The 24,776-nt window shown below is 38.1% G+C and overlaps 1 protein-coding gene across 1 annotated transcript in view; it reads right to left on the reverse strand.

Moving 5' to 3' along the window:
- LOC147361942 (ATP-binding cassette sub-family C member 4-like) overlaps positions 1–24,776 on the reverse strand; it is a 221,769-nt gene that overhangs the window by 35,777 nt on the left and 161,216 nt on the right. Inside the window, 1 exon segment of the mRNA XM_086330260.1 lies at positions 22,343–22,498. Within this exon segment, the coding sequence (XP_086186386.1) occupies positions 22,343–22,498 (156 nt within the window).

The raw sequence follows: 24,776 nt of genomic DNA on the forward strand, positions 1-24,776 counted from the left end.
TGAAAGACTCATTTTTGAGGAGGTAAAGGGCCTGAAAGAAGTCCCTAAGGTAAGAAACAAGTTTTGAACCCAACTGGAGAAGTGAGACAGGGTCTCTGCTTATAGAAACAAGAATGTTTCTTTGCTCATCATGATTTCTGTGATTTTATCATTTTTTCCTTCAGGTTCCTCTCAGATTGCAATTCACAACACATAAGGGATCTAGGGTTTGATGAAGTGTTCACCTGGTTTTCAAAGTATATCTAGAGAGGCATTACCTAAGCTAATTTATGGAAAAAAATATTTTTTTTAAGGTGGACCTTTCTTGCATCATTAAGCCATCATTTGCATGTTTGGGAACAGCAATTTTTGTGATTCAGGAGAACAGGCACAAGGACCTCATTTAAAGTTCAATCACTGATTTCATAGTCAGTCTCTGTCTACTGTCATCTCCCTTACCTTATTCTCTTCAGGAAACTCCTTGAAGCAGATGAAGCCTGCCAAAGTCTCAGACACTAAAATGGGATCCTTTGGAGAGAGAGAAGTTCCCAGCTTCTGAAGCCCTGACCAACACCTACGGTTGCTTCATGCTGAGCTTTAAACAGCCCTCAGATACTCTATAGGCCTTAAGGAGGTTTTGCTAATTACCACCGAAACACAGCTGATTGTTATGGAAAGAAAAAAAAAGTTTAAGCATTTACCACTGCTATAAGGGTCCACGCTTAAGTCTATCCTGTCAGTTTAAATGAATATATTTGATGATTATGCATATTTATTTAGCAGTATTACATGGAATAATACAGTTAATAAGAATATTTCTGTCATGACATGTCAAATATATATTTCAAAATCAGTAAAATTAATGAAAACTTGTTGAATGAAAAGAATAATTTATTAAAACATTAACTGATTGAAGCTATATTTTTCTTGGCAGGCAGTTTAAACAAGGTCTATTTGAATATGTTAATCTGTTTCATGCATGGTGTTCATTTTGATTTCTACTCATTCTATTTTCATCCACTTGCCAAGTAAGAAACCATTATATCATCTCCAAAGGGTAGTAAAAATGTTCACGGTAGACACATACTGCAAGAGCAGATAAGGGCCAAGTTAATGGTAGTTTCTGATAAATATTATTTCAAGTATCCACCTCCAAGCAATGACATATATAAATTAATCTCCTAGGTAAGTGTTGTACACTTCAGTGTAGAGATTGACAGTAGGACATACAACTGTAAAATAAATATACACTAAATTTATTGGCAAATGTTTATTTTTTCTGAAGGTACAAAATGATGCCTCATTTGATAAGAATTAGCCAGCATGGTATGGTGCAGACAGAAAAACAAATGTCTCTGTTTAATGTAGGATTTTAAATGAGCACTCATTTTAAATATGTTTTTCATCACAGTTTAAGGTTTTTGCTTTTAAATTTTAATCCTTTGTGCCATATTCAGTAGTAATTTTTCCTTCATTACTTAACATAATACAAATTCATATTAGGCATATGACAAAAATGTCCATTTTGAATCAGAGCATTAAGTGTGGTAAATTGATAATCCTTTAACTGCAAAACTGAAAACTGCAGTCATACTAGGCCTTCTGTATACATTGCTAGAAGACAAGACTTTCATTATCTTACAAAGAAACCCTTCTCACTAATCTTTAGAAGCTTAAAACAACCTGGGACCAAGACAAAAACCATACAAGTAGTTATAAGCAAGATAAATAATAGCACAATCTGTACCCTAATGATTTCAGTCCCAAACCAGAAAACAACCTTCTACTAAAGTATATAAAGAGCAGCTACTGCTGGGGCAGTGGCGGGGGTGGGGGATTCAAAAGCTTTACAGACAAGTAAAAACTAAGAGAATTCCACACCACCAAACCAGCTTTACAACAAATGCTAAACTAAAGGAACTTCTCTAGAGGGGAGAGAGACCAGCAACTTAAAACAATTTTGTGTTAATACATATATCAGATCAGATCAGATCAGTCGCTCAGTCATGTCTGACTCTTTGCAAGCCCATGAATTGCAGCATACCAGGCCTCCCTGTCCATCACCAACTCCTGGAGTTCACTCAGACTCACGTCCATCGAGTCAGTGATGCCATCCAGCCATCTCATCCTCTGTCGTCACCTTCTCCTGCCCCCAATCCCTCCCAGCATCAGAGTCTTTTCCAATGAGTCAACACTTCGCATGAGGTGGCCAAAGTACTGGAGTTTCAGCTTTAGCATCATTCCTTCCAAAGAAATCCCAGGGCTGATTGCCTTCAGAATGGACTGGTTGGATCTCCTTGCAGTCCAAGGGACTCTCAAGAATCTTCTCCAACACCACAGTTCAAAAGCATCAATTCTTCGGCGCTCAGCCTTCTTCACAGACCAACTCTCACATCCATACATGACCACTGGAAAAACCATGGCCTTGACTAGACGAACCTTTGTTGGCAAAGTAATGTCTCTGCTTTTGAATATGCTATCTAGGTTGGTCATAACTTTCCTTCCAAGGACTAAGCGTCTTTTATTTTATTTTTTTTAATTAATTTATTTTAATTTTATTTAATTTTTAAACTTTACATAATTGTATTTTAATTTCATGGCTGCAGTCACAATCTGTAGTGATTTTGGAGCCCAGAAAAATAAAGTCTGACACTGTTTCCACTGTTTCCCCATCTATTTCCCATGAAGTGATAGGACCGGATGCCATGATCTTCATTTTCTGAATATTGAGCTTTAAGCCAACTTTTTCACTTTCATCAAGAGGCTTTTTAGATCCTCTTCACTTTCTGCCATAAGGGTGGTGTCATCTGCTATATCAAAACCTCATAAGAATAGCAAATATCAAAACCACAATATATAAACACACACAAAAAAAGAAAAAGCAACTAAAATACAACACAAAAGCTGGTCATCAAACTACAAGAGAACAAAAGAGGAAGGGAATAAGAAAGACCAACAAAAAGAAACACAAAACAATTAAGAAAATGTCAATAGGAAAATACATATTGATAATTACCTTAAATGTGAATGAATTAAATACCCCAACCAAAAAACAAAGACTGGCTGAATGGATTAATAAACAAGACCCATATATATGCTGTCTACAAGAGACTCACTTCAGACCTAAGAACACTTATAGACTGAAAGTGAGGGGATAAAAAAAGATAACCCATGCTACTAGAAATCAGAAGAAAGTTAGAGTAGCAATAGTCATATCACATAAAATAGACTTTAAAATAGACTGTTACAAGAGACAAGAAGAATACTACAAAATGATTAACCAAAGAAGAAGATATAATAATTGTGAAGATATAATAATTGTAAACATATATGCACCCAACATAGGAGTATCTCAATATTTAAGGCAAATGATAATAGCCATAAGAGGGGAAATCAACAGTAACACAAAAATAATGGGAGACTTTAAAACCCTACTTATACCAATGGAAAAATCATCCAGACAGAAAATTAATAAAGAAACACAAGCTTTAAATGACACATTAGACCAGACAGATATAATCAATGTTTATACAACATTCCTCCAGTAGTTTGGTCATCTGATGTGAACAGCTGACTCACTGGAAAAGTTCCTGATGCTGGGAGAGATTGAGGGCAGAAGGAGAAGAAGGCATCAGAGGATAAAATGGCTGGATGGCATCATCGATGCAATGGACATGAACTTGGGCAAACTTTGGGAGATGGTGAGGGACAGGGAAGCCTGGTGTGCTGAAGTCCATGGGGTCACAAAGAGTCGGACACAACTGGGTGATTGAACAACAACAAAGACATTCCATCTGAAAGCAACAGAATACATTTTCTTCTCAAGTGCACATGGAACATTCTCCAGGATAGATCATATTTTGGGCCACAAATCAATCCTCAGTAAACTTAAGAAAACTGAAATCCTATCAAGCATTTCTTTTTAAACCACATTATGAGATTATGTTAGAGGGGAGGACTAGATTGGGAGTCTGGGACTGACATGTACACACTGCTATATTTAAAGTAGATAATCAACCAGGACCTACTATATGGCATAAGGAACTCTAATCAATATTCTGCAATAACTTAAAAGGGAAAAGAATTTTAAAAAGAATAGATACATGTATACATGTTATATACTATAACTGAATCACTTTGCTGTACACCTAAAATTACCACAACACTGTTAATCAACTATATTCTAACATAAAATAAAAAATTTTTAATAAATCAATTATAGGGAAAAAACTATAAAAGTCACGAGCACATGGAGGCTAAAAAACATGCTACTGAGCAACCAATGGATCACTGATGAAAGCAAAGAAGTAATTTAAAAAATACTTAGAGACTAATGACAATGAAAACTCAGTGATCCAAAACTTACAGAACTCAGCAAAAGCAATTTTAAGAAGGGAAGTTTATAGCAATACTATTGTATCTCAGGAAACAAGGAAAAAAAAAAGTCTCAAACAATCTAACCTTACTACTAAAGCAACTAGAGAAAGAACAAATAAAACCTAAAATTAGTAGAGGAAAAGAAATCATAAGATCAGAGCTGACATAAGTGAAATAGAGGTAGAGAAAATAAAAGCAAAAAATGATAAAACTAAAAGCTTGTTCTTTGAGGAGATAAACAAAATTGATAAACCTTTAGGCAGACTCATCAAGAAAAAAAGGAGAGGACTCAAATCAATAAAATTAGAAATGAAAAAAAAAAAAAAGTGACAACTGTCACCATAGAAATACAAAGGATCATAGGAGACTACTCCAAGCAACAATGTGCCAATAAAATGAACAATCTGGCAGAAATAGACAAATTCTTAGAAAGCTACAACCTTCCAAGATTGAATCAGAAAGAAACAGCAAATATGGACAGGATTTCCCTGGTGGTCCAGTGGTTATGAATCTGCTTGCCAATGCATGGGACACAGGTTTTATTCCTGGTGTGGGAAGATCCCACATGCTGTGGGGCAACTAAACCCATGTTCCACAACCACTGAGCCCTCACTTTAGAGCCCTCATGCCCAAGAGCCCATGCTCTGCACCGAGAAGCCATCACAATGAGAAGCCAGTCCAGTGCAATAAAGAATAGCCCCAGCTCATTGAAACTAGAGAAAGTCCACATGTAACAATGAAGACCCAGGACATCCAATAAATAAATAAATTTTTAAAAAGAAAATATGGATAATTCTGGTGGCAGTCCTAAGATGGCAGAGGAATAGGATGGAGAAACCACTCCCCACCCCCTACCCCCCCCCGCCCCTCCCCCCCCCCCACACACACATTCATCGAAACATCGTTTGAGCGCTGAGCAAATTCCACAAAACAACTTCTGAATGCTGGCGGAGGACTTCAGGCACCCAGAAAGGCAGCCCATTCTCTTTGAAAGGAGGTAGGACAAAATATAAAAGATAAAAATGGAGACAAAAGAGTTAGGGATGGAGACCTGTCCCAGGGAGGGAGTCGTGAAGGAGGAGAAGTTTCCAAACACCAGGAAACTGTTTCACCGTTGGTTTTGTGGGGAGTTTTGGAATCTTAGAGGGCAACATAACCTGGAGGAAAAAAAAATTAAAAACAAAGACTACACGCCTCACTGCAACTCCCATTGGAGAAGTAGCCTGGATGCTCATGTCTGCCAGCAGTGAGCGGGGGCTGAACAGGGAGGCGCGGGCTGCCTGCTTAGGGTAAGGACTGGGCCTGAATGCCCTGCAGACAATCTGAGGGAGCTGACATGAGATAGCAACCCAAACTGTGGGATAGCCAGAGAGAGAGAAAAAAAAGAGAGAGAGAGAAAGAGAGACCTTTCCCGCGAAAAGCTCTAAGGCACAACCTGGCCTGCTCACAGAACAAAGGATTGACAGAATACCAGAGGAGAGCTAGCCGGCTGTGGATCGGCCCCTCCTTCCAAGGGAAGCAGAGAGGTAGGCAGGCGACAGCAAGAGCCAGAAGACCAGAGGCAATCTCGGCCCCAGAGATGGCATCCTCCACCAAACTGTGAGCAGGCTCCCAGTTGCTAAACAAGTCTTCCTGGGATCCTGGGCAGTTGATATCTGCCAGGAGGGTCGCAGTCAGAGATAAGCTCCCCAGAGGAGACACATGGCATACCTGAGATGGTTCTCTCTCTGCGCACCCAGGAAACCGAGCAGCTGGGACTGGGGAGGTGATAAGGTCCACGGTACACCTAGGAGAGTGCGCTCACCAAGCACCTGGTCACCTGAGCTGCTTGGACCAGGGAACGGCACAAAACACAGGCCCAACCAAGTCTGTGCCTTTGTGGAGTACCAGAGAACCTGAGCTTGCGCGGCTTAGTCCTGGGAACTGCACACAACCAAGGGCCCGCTTTAGACAGTTCTCCTGCAGAGCAACCTAGAGCCTGAGCAGTGAAGACCAGGAAAGCACACACACGCTGTGAGTGGGGCAAACCCAGTGCGGCCCAGACACTGCGAGTACTCCCCACATATGCCAGTAATATTTGTTTGCAGTGTTCCTCCATCCTCACAGCACAACTGAACAATGAGCCTAAATAAGTGACCACCTTCGTCCCCTTGTGTCAGGGCAGAAAATAGACACTGAAGAAACTTGCAAACAGAGGAAGCCAAAATAAACAAAGAAGAGGGAACCACTCTGGAAGTGACAGGTGCAACAGATTAAAACCCTGTGGTTAGCACTGACTACATTGGAAGAGGTCTGTAGATCTTGAGAAGAAATATAAGCTGGAATAAGGAACTATCTGAAACTGAGTTGACCCCACATAGCCCTCAACAGCTCCAGAGAAATTTCTAGATATATTTTACTATTATCATTTTTTAATTTTGTATTTTTTTTTATTTTTAAGTTCTGTATTACTCCTTTAATTTTCATTTTTATAAGCTACTACTACCTTGCCAAAAAACCCCTATTTTTAAAGCTAATTTTGTATTTTTTTTTAATAATTTTGGTGATTTTTTTTTTAATATTGTATTTTTGAGAGTCTAACCTCTACTCTAGATTTTTTATCTTTGCATTTGGTATTTGTTATCAACTTTATACCTTTAAGAATCCAATCTTCAGTACCCATTTTTACTTATGAGTATGATTACTGGCTTGATTGCTCTCTCCCCCCTTTGACTCTACTTTTTCTTCCCCAAGTCACCTCTATCTTCTCCCTCCCCCTTCTCTTCTCTACCCAACTCTCTGAATCTCTTTGGGTGTTCCAGGCTGTGGAGAACACTTAGATAACTGATTACTGGCTAGATCTGTCTCTCTCTTTTTGATTCCCCCTCTTTGCCTCCTGGGCACCTCTATCTCCTTCTCCCTCTTCTCTTCTCTATGTAACTCCATGAAACTCTCTGAGTGTTCCAGACTGTGGAGAGCACATAGGAAATTGATTACTGGCTAGATTGCTCTCTCTCCTTTTGATTACTCCTCTTCTCCTCCTGGTCACCTCTATCTCCCTCCTCCTTCTTCTCTTTCCATGTAACTCTATAAACTTCTCTGGGTGTCCCTCACTGTGGAGAATCTTTTCAGCATTAACCTAGATGTTTCCTCAATAGTGCTGTAAGGATGAAGAAGTCTTGAAGCTACTGTAAGAATCAGACTAAAAGTCAGAGGCAGGAGGCTTAAACCCAAAACTTGAGAACACCAGAAAACTGACTTCAGGGAATATTAATCAACTAGAGCTCATCCAAAAGCCTCCATACTTACACTGAAACCAAGCTCCACCCAAGAGCCAACAAGTTTCAGAGGAAAACATACCAAGCTAATTCTCCAGTAATGCAGGAACATAATTCTGAGCATTAAAACACAGGCAGCCCAAAGTCACACCAAACCCATAGACACCTCAAAACTCACTACTGGACACTTCATTGCACTCCAGAGAGAAGAGATCCAGCTCCACCCACCAGAACACATATGCAAGCCTCCCTAACCAGCAAAACTTGACAAGACACTTGTCCAAACCCATCCACAGGGAGGAACCTCCACAATAAAGAGGAAACACAAACTTCCAGCATACAGAAAGGCCACCCCAAACAGAGCAATCTAAACAAAATGAAAAAACAGAGAAATACTCAGCAGGTAAAGGAACATGATAAATGCCCACCAAACCAAGCAAAAGAGGAGGAGATAGGGAGTCTACCTGAAAAAGAATTCAGAATAATGATAGTAAAGACAATCCAAAATCTTGAAAACAAAATGGAGTTACAGGTAAATAGTCTAGAGACAAGGATTGAGAAGATGTAGAAATGTTTTACAAGGACCTTGAAGAATAAAAAAGAGTCAATCAATAATGAATAATGTAATAACTGAGGTCTAAAACACTCTGGAGGTAACCAACAGTATAATAACTGAGGCAGAAGATAGGATAAGTGAGGTGGAAGATAGAATGGTGGAAATAAATGAAGCAGAGAAGAAAAAAGAATTAAAAGAAATGAGGACAACCTCAGAGACCTCTCGGAAAATGTTAAACACCCCAACATTCGAAACATAGGAGTCCCAGAATAAGAAGACAAAGAAATACCATGAGAAAATACTTAAGGAGATAATAGTTGAAAACTTCACGAAAATGGGGAAGGAAATAGCTACCCAAATCCAAGAAATCCAGAGTCCTAAACAGGATAAACCCAAGATGAAACACCAAAAGACATATATTAATCAAATTAGCAAAGATCAAACACAAAGAACAAATATTAAAAGCAGCAAGGGAAAAACAACAAATAACACACAAGGGGATTCCCATAAGGATAACAGCTCATCTTTCAATATAAAACCTTCAGGCCAAAAGGGAATGGCAGGACATACTTAAAGTGATGAAAGAGAAAATCCTACCATCCAGATTACTGTACCCAGCAAGGATCTCATTCAAATATGAAGGAGAAATCAAAACCTTTACAGACAAGCAAAAGCCGAGAGAATTCAGCACCACTGAAACAGAACTTCAACAAATGCTAAAGTTTCTTCTCTTGACAGGAAACACAGACAAGGTGTATAAACCTGAACCCAAAACAACAAAATAATTGGCAATGGCATTATCAGTTCAGTTCAGTCGTTCAGTCGTGTCCGAATCTTTGCAACCCCATGAATTGTAGCATGCCAGGCCTCCCTGTCCATCACCAATTCCCAGAGTTTACTAAAACTCATGTCCATCGATTTGGTGATGACATCCAGCCATCTCATCCTTTGTCATCCCCTTCTCGTCCTGCCCCCAATCCCTCGCAGCCTCAGAGCCTTTTCCAATGAGTCAACACTTTGCATGAGGTGGCCAAAGTATTGGAGTTTCATCTTTAGCATCAGTCCTTCCAATGAACACCCAGGACTTTAGATCTTTAGAATGGACTGGTTGGATTTCCTTACAGTCCAAGGGACTCTCAAGAGTCTTCTCCAACACCACAGTTTCAAAGTATCAATTCTTTGGCACTCAACTTTCTTCATAGTCCAACTGTCACATCCATACACGACCACTAGAAAAACCATAGCCTTGAATAGACAGACCTTTGTTGGCAAAGTAATGTCTTTGCTTTTGAATATGCTATCTAGGTTGGTCATAACTTTCCTTCCAAGGAGTAAGTGTCTTTTAATTTCATGGCTGCAATCACCATCTGCAGTGATTTTGGAGCCCAAAAATATAAAGTCTGACACTATTTCCACTGTTTCCCCATCTATTTCCCATGAAGTGATGGGACCAGATGCCATGATCTTCGTTTTTCTGAATGTTGAGCTTTAGGCCAACATTTTCACTCTCTTCTTTCATTTTCATCAAGAGACTCTTTAGCTTCACTTCAATTTCTGTCATAAGGGTTGTGTCATCCGCATATCTAAGGTTATTGATATTTCTCCCAGCATTCTTGACTCCAGCTTGTGCTTCTTCCAGCCCATCGGTTTTTGTGATGTACTTTGCATATAAGTTCAATAAGCAGGGTGACAATATACAGCCTTGACGTACTCCTTTTCCTATTTGGAACCAGTCTGTTGTTCCATGTACACTTCTAGCTGTTACTTCCTGACCTGCATATAGGTTTATCAAGAGGCAGGTCAGGGGTCTGGTATTCCCATCTCTTTCAGAATTTTCCACAGTTTATTGTGATCCACACAAAGGTTTTCACATAGTCAATAAAGCAGAAATAGAAGTTTTTCTGGAACTCTCTTGCTTTTTAAATGATCCAGCAAATGTTGGCAATTTGATTTCTGATCCCTCTGCCTTTTCTAAAACCAGCTTGAACATCTGGAAGTTCATGGTTCACATATTGCTGAAGCCTGGCTTAGAGAATTTTGAGCATTACTTTACTACTTATCAATAATTACCTAAAATGTAAATGGGTTGAATGCCCCAAGCAAAAGACAAAGACTGGCTGACTGTATATAAAAACAAGCCTCCTATACATGTACTCTACCAGAGACCCATGTCAAAACAAGGGACACATATAGACTGAAAGTGAAAGTCCAGGAAAAGGTACTTCATACAAATGGAGACCAAAAGAAAGCAGGAGTAGCAATACACATATCAGATAAAATAGACTTTAAAGTAAAGGCTGTGAAAAGAGACAAAAAAGGACATTACATAATGATCAAAGGAACAATCCAAGAAGAAGATGTAACAATTTTAAATATATATGCACACAACATAGGAGCACTGCGATATGTAAGGCAAATGCTAGCAGGTATGAAAGGGTAATTAACAGTAACACAATAATAGTGAGAGACTTTAATACCCCCACTCACACCTATGGATAGACCAACTAAACAGAAAATTAGCAAGGAAACACAAACTTTAAATGATACAGTGGACCAGTTAGACCTAATTGATATCTATAGGACTGATGCTGCTGCTGCTAAGTCACTTAAGTCATGTCCCCATGGTCACTTCACTTTGCAACCCCATGGACTGCAGCCTACCAGGCTCCTCCATCTATGGGATCTTCCAGGCAAGAGTACTGGAGTGGGGTGCCATTACCTTCTCCAATATATAGGACATTTCACCCCAAAAATGAATTTCACCTTTTTCTTGACTGCACACGGAACCTTCTCCAAGATATATCACATCCTGGGCCATAAATCTTGCCTTGGTAAATTCAAAAAAATTGAAATCATTCCAAGCATCTTTTCCAATCACAATGCATTAAGATTAGATGTCAACTACAGGGGAAAAAAGACTATTAAACATACATACATATGGAGGCTAAACAACACGCTTCTGAATAACCAACATATCACAGAAGAAATAAAAAAAAGAAATTAAAATATGCATAGAAACGAATGAAAATGAAACACAACAACCCAAAACCTATGGGATTCAGTAAAAGCAGTATTAAGCAGAAGGTTCATAGCAATACAAGTTACCTCAAGAAACAAGGGACAAATCAAAGAAATAACCTAACTCTACACCTAAAGCAACTAAAAAAATGAGAAATTAAGAACCCCAGGTTTAGTAGAAGGAAAGAAATCACAAAAATCAGGACAGGAATAAATGAAAAAGAAACAAAGGAGACTGTATCAAAAATCAACAAAGCTAAAAGCTGGTTCTTTGAGAAGATAAATAAAATAGACAAACCATGAGCCAGACTCATCAAAAAAATAAAGGGGGGGGTTAGAATTAAATCAACAAAATTAGACATGAAAATGGAAAAATACAACAGACAACACAGAAATATGAAGGATCATAAGAGACTGCTATCAGCAGCAATATGCCAATAAAATGGACAACTTGGAAGAAATGGATAAAGTCTTTAAAAAGTATAACTTTCCAAAAATGAACCAGGAAGAAATAGAAAATCTTAACAGACCCAACACAAACATGAAAATTGAAACTGTAATCAGAAATCTTCCAGCAAACAAAAGCCCAGGACCAAATGGCTGCATAGCTGAATTCTACCAAAAATTTAGAGAAGAGCTAACACCTATTTTACTCAAACTCTTCCAGAAAATAACAGAGTAAGGTAAACTTCCAAACTCATTCTGTGCAGCCACCATGACCCTAATATCAAAACCAGACAAAGATGACACAATAAAAGAAAACTACAGGCCAATATCACTGGTGAACATAGATGCAAAAATCCTTAACAAGATTCTGGCAAACAGAATCCAACAACATATTTAAAAGATCATACATCATGACCAAATGGGCTTTATTCCAGGAATGCAAAGATTCTTCAATATTCACAAATCAATCAATGTGATACACAAATTGAAAGATAAAAACCGTATGATTATCTCAATAGATGCAGAGAAAGCCTTTGAAAAAATTCAACTTCCATTTATGATAAACATTCTCAAGAAATCAGGCATAGAAGGAACATACCTCAACATAATAAAAGCCATATATGATAAACTCACAGCAAACATTATCCACAATGGTGAAAACTGAAAGCATTTCCCCTAAAGTCAGGAACAAGACAAGGGTGCTCACTTTCACCACTACTATTCAACATAGTTTTGGGAGTTTTAGTCACAGCAATCAGAGAAGAAAAATAAATAAAAGGAATCCAGATTGGAAAAGAAGAAGTAAAACTCACTGTTTGCAGATGGCATGATCCTCTACATAGAAAATACTAGAGACACCACCAGAAAATTACTAATCAATGCATATAGTAAAGTTGCAGGATATAAAATTAAAACACAGAAATCCCTTGCATTCCTATACACTAACAATGAGAAAAATAAAGAGAAATTAAGGAAACAACTCCATTCACCATTGCAACAAAAAGAATAAAATACTTAGGAATAAATCTACCTAAAGAAACAAAAGACTTATATATCAGTTCAGTTCAGTCACTCAGTCGTGTCTGACTCTTTGAGACCCCATGAATCACAACACGCCAGGCCTCCCTGTCCATCACCAACTCCCGGAGTTCCCTCAGACTCATGTCCATCGAGTCAGTGATGCCATCCAGCCATCTCATCCTCTGTTGTCCCCTTCTCCTCCTGCCCCCAATCCCTCCCAGCATCAGGGTCTTTTCCAATGAGTCAACTCTTTGCACGAGGTGGCCAAAGTACTGGAGTTTCAGCTTTAGCATCATTCCTTCCAAAGAACACCCAGAACTGATCTCCTTTAGGATGGACTGGTTGGATCTCCTTGCAGTCCAAGGGACTCTCAAGAGTCTTCTCCAGCACCACAGTTCAAAAGCATCAATTCTTTAGCGCTCAGCTTTCTTCACAGTCCAACTCTCCCATCCATACATGACTACTCGAAAAACCATAGCCTTGACTAGATGGACTTTTGTTGGCAAAGTAATGTCTCTGCTTTTTAATATGCTATCTAGGTTGATCATAACTTTCCTTCCAAGGAGTAAGCCTCTTTTAATTTCATGGCTGCAATCACCATCTGCAGTGATTTTGGATCAATGCAACAAAATAGAGGAAAACAACAGAATGGGAAAGACCTATATATAGAAAACTATAAAAACTGATGAAAGAAATCAAAGATGATACAAATAGATGGAGAAATACACCATGTTAATAGATTGGAAGAATCAATATAGTGAAAATGAGTATACTACCCAAAGCAATCTAGATTCAATGCAGTCTCTATCAAGCTACCAACAGTCTTTTTCAGAGCACTAACTAAAACAAATAATTTCATGATTTTTGTAGAAATACAACAAACCTCGAATAGACAAAGCAATCTTCAGAAAGAGGAATGGAACTGGAGGAATCAACCTGCCTGACTTCAGACTATACAACAAAGCTACAGTCATCAAGACAGTATTATACTGGCACAAAGACAAAAATATAGATCAATAGAACAATATAGAAAGCCCAGATACAAATCACACACCTATGAACAACTTATCTTTGACAAAGGAGGCAAGAATATACAATGGAGAAAAGACAATCTCTTTAACAAGTGGTGCTGGGAAAACTGGTCAACCACTTGTAAAAGAATGAAACTAGAACACTAACACCATACACAAAAATAAACTCAAAATGGATTAAAGATCTAAATGTAAGACTAGAAACTATAAAACTCCTAGAGGAAAACATAGGCAGAGCACTCTCTGATATAAATCACCCATCTCCCAGAGTAATGGAAATAAAAGCAAAAATAAACAAATGGGACCTAATTAAACTTAAAAGTTTTGCACAATGAAGGAAACTATAGCAAGGTTAAGAAACAGCCTTCAGAATGGGAGAAAATAATAGCACATGAAACAACTGACAAAGAATTAATCTCAAAAATATACAAGCAGCTCCTGTCTCTCAATTCCAGAAAAAAAAAGACCCAATCAAAAACTGGGCCAAAGAACTAAACAGACATTTCTCCAAAGAAGACATACAGACAGCTTACAAACATATGAAAAGATGCTCAACATCACTCATTATCAGAGAAATTCAAATCAAAACCACAATGAGGTACCATCTCACACTGGTCAGAATGGCTTCTATCAAAAAGTCTACAAATAATAAATGCTGGAAAGGGTGTGGATAAAAGGGAACCCTCTTACACTGTTGGTGGGAATGCAAACTAATACAGCCACTATGGAAAACAGTGTGGAGAGTCCTTAAAAACTGGAAGTAGAACTGCCATACGACCCAGCAATCCCACTGCTGGGCATACAAACCAAGGAAACCAAAACTGAAAGAGACACATGTACCCCAGTGTCCATCGCAGCACAGTTTACAATAGCCAGGACATGGAAGCAACCTAGATGTCCATTGGCAGACAAATGGATAAGAAAGCCATGGTACATATACACAATGAATATTACTCAGCTATTAAAAAGAATACATTTGAATCCATTTCAATGAGGTGGATGAAACTGGAGACTATTATACAGAGTGAAGTAAGTCAGAAAGAAAACACCAATACAGTATATTAATGCATATATTTGGAATTTAGGAAGATGGTAACAATGACCCTATATGCGAAACAGCAAAAGAGACACAGATGTAAAGAACAGACTTTTGGGCTCTGTGGGAGAAGGTGAGGGTGGGATAATTTGAGATAATATAATTGAAACATGTATATTATCATATGTGAAATAGATTGCCAGTCCAGGTTCAATGCATGAGACAGGGTGCTCAGGGCTGGTGTACTGGGATGACCTTGAGAGATGGAATAGGGAGGTAGGTGGGAGGGGATTTCAGGATGGAGAACACATGTATACCCATGGCTGATTCATGTCAACGTATGGCAATAACCACTACAATATTGTAAAGTAATTAGCCTCCAATTAAAATAATTTTTTAAAAAATAAAAATAAAAAGGGCCATAATTCAAATAAATAAATAAATACAGTTTATAAAAATGAGAAAGAAAATCTGGAGAGATTGACTACAAGTACTGAGTTAGTGATTTTAAAAGTTTCCAACAAACTGAAGTCCAGCACCAGATGACTTCACAGGTGAACTCTATCAAACATTTAGAGAGGAGTTAACACCTATCCTTCTCTAATTATTCAAGAAATTGCAGAGGATGGAAAACTCCCAAGATCATTTTATGAGGCCACCATCACCCTGATACCTAAAACCAGACAAAGATACCATAAAAAAGAGGTAAAAATTAAAGGTTAATATCACTGGTGAACATGGATGCAAAAATCCTCAGCAAAACCAATACAATATTGTAAAGTAATTAGCCTCTAATTAAAATAAATAAATTTAAATTAAAAAAAATATTCAGCAAAATATTAGCAAATTGAGTCCAACAATTCATTAAAAGTGTTGCACAGCATGATCAATTAGGATTATCCCAGAGATGCAAAGATTTTTCAATATATGTAAATCAGTCAATGTGATACATAATATTAAGGATCTGAAGGATAAAAAACTTATGGTCATCTCTATAGATGCAGAAAATGCTTTTGACAAAATTCAATACCAATTTATGATTAAAAAAGAAACATCTCTCGAAAGTGGGCATAAAGGAAATATATCTCAGCATAATAAAGGCCACATACAACAAACCCATAGCAAACATCATTCTTAGCAGTGAAAAAATGAAAGCATTTCCTCAGAAGACCGGGAATAAGAAAAAGATGTCCACTCTTTCCAATTTCATTCAACATAGTTTTGTAAATCCTAGTCATGACAATTAGAGAAAAAAGCAAATAAAAGGAATAAAAATTGAAAAAGTAAAGCTGTCACTGTTTGCTGATGACATGATCCTATACATAGAAAATCCTAAGATGCTATCAGAAAAGTACCAGCGCTCATCAATGAATTTGGTAAAGTTGCAGAATAAAAATTAATACATAGAATCCATGATCTTAGTTTTTGAAATGTTGAGTTTTAAGCCAGCTTTTTCACTCTCCTCTTTCACTTTTATCAAGAGGCTCTTTAGTTCTTCTTCATTTTCTGCCATAAGGGTGGTGTCATCTACATAGCTGAGGTCATTGATATTTCTCCTGCCAATCTTGATTCCAGCTTGTGCTTCTTCCAGCCCAGCGTTTCTCATGATGTACTCTGCATATAAGTTAAGCAAGCTGGGTGACAATATACAGTCTTGATGTACTCCTTTCTTGATTTGGAACCAGTCTATTGTTCCACATACAGTTCTAACTGTTGCCTCCTGACATGCATACAGATTTTTCAGGAGGCAGGTCAGGTGGTCTGGAATTCCCATCTCTTTCAGAATTTTCCAGAGTTTGTTGTGATCCACACAGTCAAAGGCTTTGGCATAGTCAATAAAGCAGAAGTATATGTGTTTCTGGAACTCTTTTGCTTTTCCAATGATCCAACGAATGTTGGCAATTTGACCTCTGGTTCCTTTGCCTTTTCTAAATCCAGCTTGAACATCTCGAATTTCAAGATGAAGCCTGGCTTGGAGAATTTTGAGCATTACTTTGCTAGTGTGTGCTGCTGCTGCTAAGTCGCTTCAGTCGTGTCCAACACTGTGCGACCCCATAGATGGCAGCCTACCAGGCTCCCCTGTCCCTGGGATTCTCCAGGCAGTAACACTGGAGTGGGTTGCCATTTCATGAACGTGAAAGTGAAGTCGCTCTGTCCTGTCTGTTAGTGACCCCATTGACTGCAGCCTATCAGGCTCCTCTGTCCAGGGGATTTTCCAGGAGAGAGTACTGGAGTGGGTTGCCATTGCCTTCTCTTGCTAGTTTGTGAGATGGGTGAAATTGCGTGGTAGTTTGAACATTCTTTGGCATTGCCTTTCTTTGGGATTGAAATGAAACCTGACCTTTTCCAGTCCTGTGGCCACTGCTGAGCTTTCCCAATTTGCTGGCATATTGAGGCAGCACTTTCACAGCATCATCTTTTAGGATTTGAAACAGTTCAACTGGAATTCCATCACTTCCACTAGCTTTGTTCGTAGTGATGCTTCCTAAGGCCCACTTGACTTTGCATTCCTGGATGTCTGGCTCTAGGCGAGTGATCACACCATTGTGATTATCTGGGTTATGGAAATCTTTTTTTGTATAGTTCTTCTGTGTATTCTTGCCACCTCTTAATATATTCTGCTTCTGTTAGGTCCATAACATTTCTGAACCTCTATTGTGTCCATCTTTGCTTGAAATGTTCCCTTGGTATCTCTAATTTTCTTGAAGAAATCTCTAGTCTTTCCCATTGTATTGTTTCCCTATATTTCTTTGCATACTTAGTGAAGGCAAAGAAAGACAAACAATATTGCTTATATTTGGAATCTAAAAAAAAAAAAAGATACAAATGCACCTATTTTCAAAACAGAATTAGGGTCATTAATGTAGAAAACAAACTTACAGTGACCAGGAGGGATAAACTGGGAGATTGTTATTGACATGCACACAGTACTATATACAAAATAGTTAACTAGTAAGAACCTACTGTTAGGGAACTCAGTACTCTCTAATGACCTGTATGGAAACAGAATTTAAAAATGAGTGGATATATGTATACATATTACTGATGCACTTTACTGTACAGCAGAAAATAACACAACATTGTAGATCAGCTATATTCCAATAAAAATTAATTCAAAAATTTTTAAAAATAGTAGCCACCGCTGCTATTTCTTGAGTCCTATGATCTATGTTTTCATTTCTAATCTGAGGCCCTTTCTAAGGGGCAGCTCATCACTGTTTCAAGATAAGAGAAACACCTGAAGTAACTTTAAATCTTGTTTTCCTTTTTTTTTTTTTTTTTGTAAATCCTGTATCATCTGAATGAATTGATCATCAACCACATTCAGAAGAAAATGACATTGTTCATCAACATAGGGGAAAGAATTTAAGTCATGTATTATAAGTCCTCTCTGAAGGGCTCAAAGGAGCAGTTTCTTAGGATTTAATAAAGACTTCAGTATCAGAAACAAAGGGCTTACTGCATTAGAATCCAGTTGTATTTCTTTACGAGTAACAACATATCCCTTTCTATTCCCTTTGAGTTTTATTCTTAACAAGAAAAAAAAGGGAAAGAAAATAAGGTAACCAAAAAATCTTAAAGAGACAGCTCTGGTTTACTTTCTTCAATCTACTGGGGAAAAAAAAAAAAAAAACTGAGGGAGGGATTTCCCTGATTGTCAGTGGCTAAGACTCCATGCTCCCAATGCAGGGGGCCCAGGTACAAGCCCTGGCCAGGGAACAAGATCCCATATGACACAACTAAGAGTTCACATGTCACAACTAAAGATTTATTTATAAATAAACTAACATTAGAAGAAAATTCATGGAATGGAAATACCAAAAGAGCAGACTAAGCTTTCAGGATGGGGAACATGTGTACACCCTTGGCAGATTCATGTTGATGTATGACAAAACCAATACAATATTGTAAAGTAACTAGCCTCCAATTAAAATAAATAAATTTATATTAAAAATAAAATAAAATGGGGAGGGAGGAGGGAGGAGGGTTCAGGATGGGGGACACGTGTACACCCATGGCAGATTCATGTTGATGTATGGCAAAACCAATACAATATTGTAAAGTAACTAGCCTCCAATTAAAGTAAATAAATTTATCTTAAAAATAAAATAAAACGGGGAGGGAGGAGGGAGGAGGGTTCAGGATGGGGAACACGTGTATACCTGTGGCAGATTCATGTTGATATATGGCAAAACCAATACAATATTGTAAAGTTAAATAATAAAATTAAATTTAAAAATAAACAAATAAAGACTCAATATATGACTCAGTAAAAAAGATAAATAAAAATAAAATAAAATAAATTAAAAAATAAAAACACTCAGCTTTTGCTTTAATTTAAAAAAAAAAAAAAAACCTATTAAATGTAAAAAAATGACTCTGTTTTACCATGATAAAGACATTGTTGATCTGTGCCAACCAGTGTGTTACAATTATAAATATTGTTTTTGCCTGGAATCCCTCTTCAATTGAAAACATTTTCTTTGTGTCAATAGTATAAAGAGCTATTGGTTCAGAGTAACATCCAAAGAGGTTCTGAAATCCATTCCAGATGCTTTCAGATAAACAGCTACTCCTTAAATATAATCTCACCTTGGTGCTCTTTCTGGGGAACATATTTAACTACTTCAGATCCTGAGGACAAAAGGATGCATGCACTTCAGCTACCTGTTGTGTTTAAGAAAATTGTCTAGGAAGTGTTTTCATTTTTTGGCTTATTCCTGAAATTCTGAACACAAATTGAGGAGTCTCTTCTTAAGAATATAGTATTTATCTTTGAAAGTTCCCCCAGGACTCTAGGACTGATGGTCTATTTTACCACTCCCCTGCCTCTGGTTACTATGCAGGTCTTTTCTACTCTCCCATCTCCTGCAATTCTGATCTGCTCATAGTGGGATCAACAGTTACAGGGATGAGTCTGGGAGAGAGAAACCACTCTGGAAGCTCGCTGCTCCTCCCAGGATCACAGGAGGCAGGCATCCAGGGAAGATGGTGTGGGCCTGATTCACTTGAGTGGGGAAGCTCAAAGAAACATCACTGGGCTCCTCCTCTGCAGAGTCTGCTCTCAGCTTCCTAGGTTCCCTAAATCAGGGTGTTGAGACAATCATCACTGCTTCCTACTCATTCATGGGTAAAAGGGAAGTAAACTTTATGCACTTAGACAAATAAGTTCAAGTAACCAAACCAACAGACTTTCTCCATCTCTGTAGTCAGCAAGACATTGTAAAGAGAAAGGGCTCTTGGCTGGGGAGGAGTGAGATTTTGAATATCTTCTCCTGATACTTAATAGCCCATGATATATGTAAATAAACCCATTTCTAAATTGATACAGTCCTTCAAATGAGGGACACAGCACTAGGAGAAATATATTCTGGCTTTGTTTTACATTTATTCACTTTTGTAATGGTCTGAGAATTCTTCTAAGTGGGATAGTAGAAAAAATGGGGGAAATTACCACAAGAACATCATTCAGTTCAACAAATATTTGTTCAAAAAATATGTTTGGAGTCAGAGAGTCCTAAGTCCTGATTCTATTGCTTATTAGCTATTTGACTCAGTTTAAGTTATTAATCTCCCCAAGACTCAATTCCCTTACTGGAAAATGGGGCCAATCTTGCGGAGCTGAGTGAGAATATAGAACAATTAAATTCCTGGTGTGATGCTAACATGGACCAGGAGCCCAGCCCAACAGGAGACAATGAGGGGTGGTGTTTGACAAACCGCAGGTACAGCCAGTGGATCAGGAAATAATTTTGTGCCTCATGACCATCATTTCCTATTTTATACAAACTAGAATAGAATGGATATAATAATCAGAATGCAGAGTAAGAGTAATATTGTTTTTTGAAAATTTTGTTCCTTTGTATGTGTGTGAGTGTGTGTGTGTACATGAAATCATGATACAAAGCAAGTTCTACTGAGGATTACAAACAAGAGCGAGTTGAAGTCAAGTCTACAGCAGAGTGATTAGCTGCTTGGGCTCTGGAATCTCCCTACGTTAAATTTGAATCCTGGCTCTGCTGTATACTTGGTAAGAGAGTTAAGTTTCAGTGCGTCAGTTTTTAAAATTTGCCAAATAAGGATAACCATAGGATTGTTGTAAGGAGTAAGTGGGAGATGGCAGGAAAAGAGACTAAACAAGTTTAGGATTTCACGAATTTTAAGAATTATTATCAACACTTGTGTAACTTGTTAGGGCCTGCAACAAACACTGGAGCAACAGAAATGACAGACTTGGGCCCTATCCTCAAGGAGAGGGAAAAAAAAAAAAAAAGTGAGAATGTGGGGAAGGCTGAGAAAAAAGCCAGCGTTCTTTCTTGGGGACCTGGAAAGTATGAATGTGTACAGGGTTGTGGTCAGGAAAGAAGCTTGTGGGAGGGGAACCAGAAATCAAAAGAAAACAAAAAAAGTGATATTCTCTCCTTTTGTTCCTTACAGAAAAGATGTTAGATATATTCTTCTGTTTTGTCTTTCCCTAAAACTCCTATGTCCTTATTTTTTTCCCTTCACGTTTAAATTTATATAAACAATATAGTTTATGCTATAAGCAATAAATGTAAAAGAAAATCACCACGGACCACAAAAATATAAAAACAAAGAGCAAAGTCCTTCTAGAATGAATTACTCTTTTTACTTAAGTAGAAATAATACCCAAAGGCCAGTGCCCTGATATTTAAGAATAATTTTACTACTGACTGAGTGTTCCTAAGAACTAGGCATGGTCCACAAACATTTTCTCACCCAGTTACATCTTCACAACAAATCTGTGTGGCGGTAATTCCTAGACCTGGTTTAAGGATGAAGACTATAAAGCTTGGTAGCTAAGTGACTTCATCAAGCTCTCACATTTGTTTGAGGTAGATCTCCTTTGGGGTGATGCTATGCACTATTTATAATAGCCAAGACATGCAAGCAACCTAAACATCCATGGTCAGATAAATGGATAAAGAAGATGTAGTATATACATACAATGGAAAACTACTCAGCCATAAAAAAAAATGAAATACCATTTTCAGCAACAAGGAGGGACCTAGAGATTATCATACTAAGTGAAGAAAGTCAGGAAAAGAAATACAAATATAGTATTATATCACTTATGTGGAGTCTGAAATATGACACAAATGAACTTATTTACAAAACAGAAACAGACTTAAGGATGTAGAGAACAGAACTCTGATTGCCAAGTAGATGGGGCTGGGAAAGGAATGGATTGGAAGTTTGGGACTAGCAAATGCAAATTATAAAATATAAAATGGATAAACAACAAATTCCTACTGTATAATAAAGGGAAGCATATTCAATATTCTATAATAAGCCATGTGGAAAAGAATATTAAAAAGTATATATATGTATATGTATATATATATATAACTGAATCACTTTGCTGCACATCAGAAACTAACACAACAATGTGAATCAACTATACTTTAATGAAAAATAAGCAACAACAACAACAACAAAAAAACCCTGGTATCTAATGAAAATATCTGTTAAAAAATATTCTCTATTGGGAGAAAAAGGATCAACTGTTCTATGCAATTTGAAAAATCAATCAAATTAAAAGCACTTAAACTTAGATGTCTTATAAAAAGAACACGTGATAATACTCCAACATGCATACCTGAGGTACAACAGAAATTTTCATCCTTAAATCGTGAAGTCCAATTTCGTTTGTCACAATTCCACTAATCCAAATACGACCTGTGGGTTCTGACAGTCTAAAAAGGGTAGAGATGAGGGAACTTTTTCCAGCTCCTGTTCTTCCCACAATACCAACCTAAACAGATTAAGAAGGAATTAAGAATTAACAATAAGCAACAAACCTAATAAGCAATAAGGTTAGCCTAAAAAACCTAACAAACAGTAAGCAACAAAAATTCTGGTTGTTAAAGATGACTATACAGAGTATAATCTGAATGTTCCTAAATCATAGCACTGTTGAGCTTTTAGGCCAAACACTTCATTGCAGAGGGCGATTTATAGGCCTGCCCTGTATACTGTAGGAAGTTTAGCTATATGTCTAAATTCAACCTACGGGAGGGTAGAAACACCACCTACACTGTGGCAACCAGAACTGTCAGACATTGACAAAAGTCCCCAGATTGAGACTCCCTTGTCCAAAAAAGAGCTGAAAATAACAACATCAATCTACAGGCAGCAAAAGCCAGCAGTCTCCTTAGTGGACCAAAAAAGCTTAAATTAACTTTATTACTAGGGATACAGACCTTGAGAAATTATGTCAATAACTTTACAGAGATGGTCAATAACTCATCAGAAGTGTTATACACAAATAACTATTAATTTTCCATGGGTTCTATTATTTAAAAGAATCATTCTTTAATAGAGAAAACAAAATCATTTCCTGATACTAAATATCTCAATTATGTTCTCTCTTGGAAGAAAATACCTTTAAATTTCAAAACACAACCAGTAGCCAGGCAGTATTTAAAAGTCAGAAAAATGGGCTTCTGGTTAAAGATGGCAGAGTAGAAGCATATGCATTCATCTCCTCCTGCGAGGGCATAAAAATTGCAACTTGTTATTGAGTAGCCAATGACAGAAGGACACTAGAATCCACACACACACACACAAAAAAAGGATACCTCAATCAAAAGAAAAAGAAGAAACTGCAACGAGATGGTAGGAGATGCCCATTCAAGATAAAATCAAATCCCATACCCACCAGGTGGGCGATCCATAGACTGGAGAACAATAATAGCAAAGAAGTTCTCCAATTTTTGTGAAGGTTCTGAGCCTCACATTAGACTTCCCAGCCTGGGGATCCTACAAAGGGACTGGGAATCTGCAGGGAATCTGACTATGAAGGCCAGTGGGATTTGATTACAAGACTTTCACAGGATTAGGGGAAACAGACTCCAGTCTTGGAAGGCACAGACAAAATCTTACATGCACCAAGACCTAGAGGAAAGGAGCAGTGACCCCACAGAAGACTGAACCAGACCTACCTACTAATGTTGGAGGGTCTCCTGTGGAGACATGGGTCAGCAGTGGGTCGCTGATGGGATGGGGGCACTGGCAACAGCAGTCCTGGAAGGTCCCCCTTGGTGTAAGTCCTCTTGACGTCTCCACTAACTCTACCATAGAGCCCAAAGATCCCAGGGCTGGGTCAAGCTAAACAACTATCAGGGAGGGAGCCCAAACTCACCCATCAGTGGATAATTTGATTAAAGTTTTACTGAGCATGGCCCTGCCCACCAGAGCAAGACCCAGTTTTTCCTACCACCAGTTCCTCACATCAGGAAGCTTATACAAGCCTCTTAGCCTCCTCCATCGGAGGGCAGACAGAAGAAGCAAGAACTACTGTAATCCCACAGTGGCTAGAACAAAAATCACATTATAGAAAGTTAATCAGGATGAAAAAGCAGAAAGTTTTGTCCCAAATGAAGGGACAAGATAAAATTCCAGTAAAACAACCAAATGAAGTGGAGATAGGCAACCTTCCAGAAAATGATTTCAGGATAATGATAGCGAAGATGATCCAGGATATCAGGAAAACAATGGAGAAGATGCAAGAAATGTTTACCGACCTAGACCTAGACCTAAAAGACCTATAAGAATGAAAGAACAAACAGAGATGAATAATACACTAGAAGGAATCAGTAGCAGAACAACTGATGCATAAGAATGGATAAATGACCTAGAAAACAGAATGGAGGAAATCACTGCCACAGAACAGAATATAGAAAAAGGAATGAAGGAAGAAAAAAAAAAAATGAAGACAGCCTAAGAGACTCTGCTGCTGCTGCTGCTGCTAAATCACTTCAGTCATGTCCGACTCTGTGCGACCCCATAGACCGAAGCCCACCATGCTCCCCCATCCCTGGGATTCTCCAGGCAAGAAAACTAGAATGAGTTGCCATCTCCCTCTCCAATGTATGAAAGTGAAAAGTGAAAGCAAAGTCGCTCAGTCGTGTCTGACTCCCAGCGACCCCATGGACTGCAGCCTACCAGACTCCCCCATCCATGGGATTCTCCAGGCAAGAGTTACTGGAGTGCTCTGGGACAACATTAAACACACCAAACTCACATTATAG

This window comes from Bos grunniens, chromosome 12 (assembly GCF_055505025.1).
Source record: "Bos grunniens cultivar Pamir isolate PY7600 chromosome 12, Bosgru_T2T1.0, whole genome shotgun sequence".
In the NCBI taxonomy this organism is placed as follows: Eukaryota; Metazoa; Chordata; class Mammalia; order Artiodactyla; family Bovidae; genus Bos; species Bos grunniens.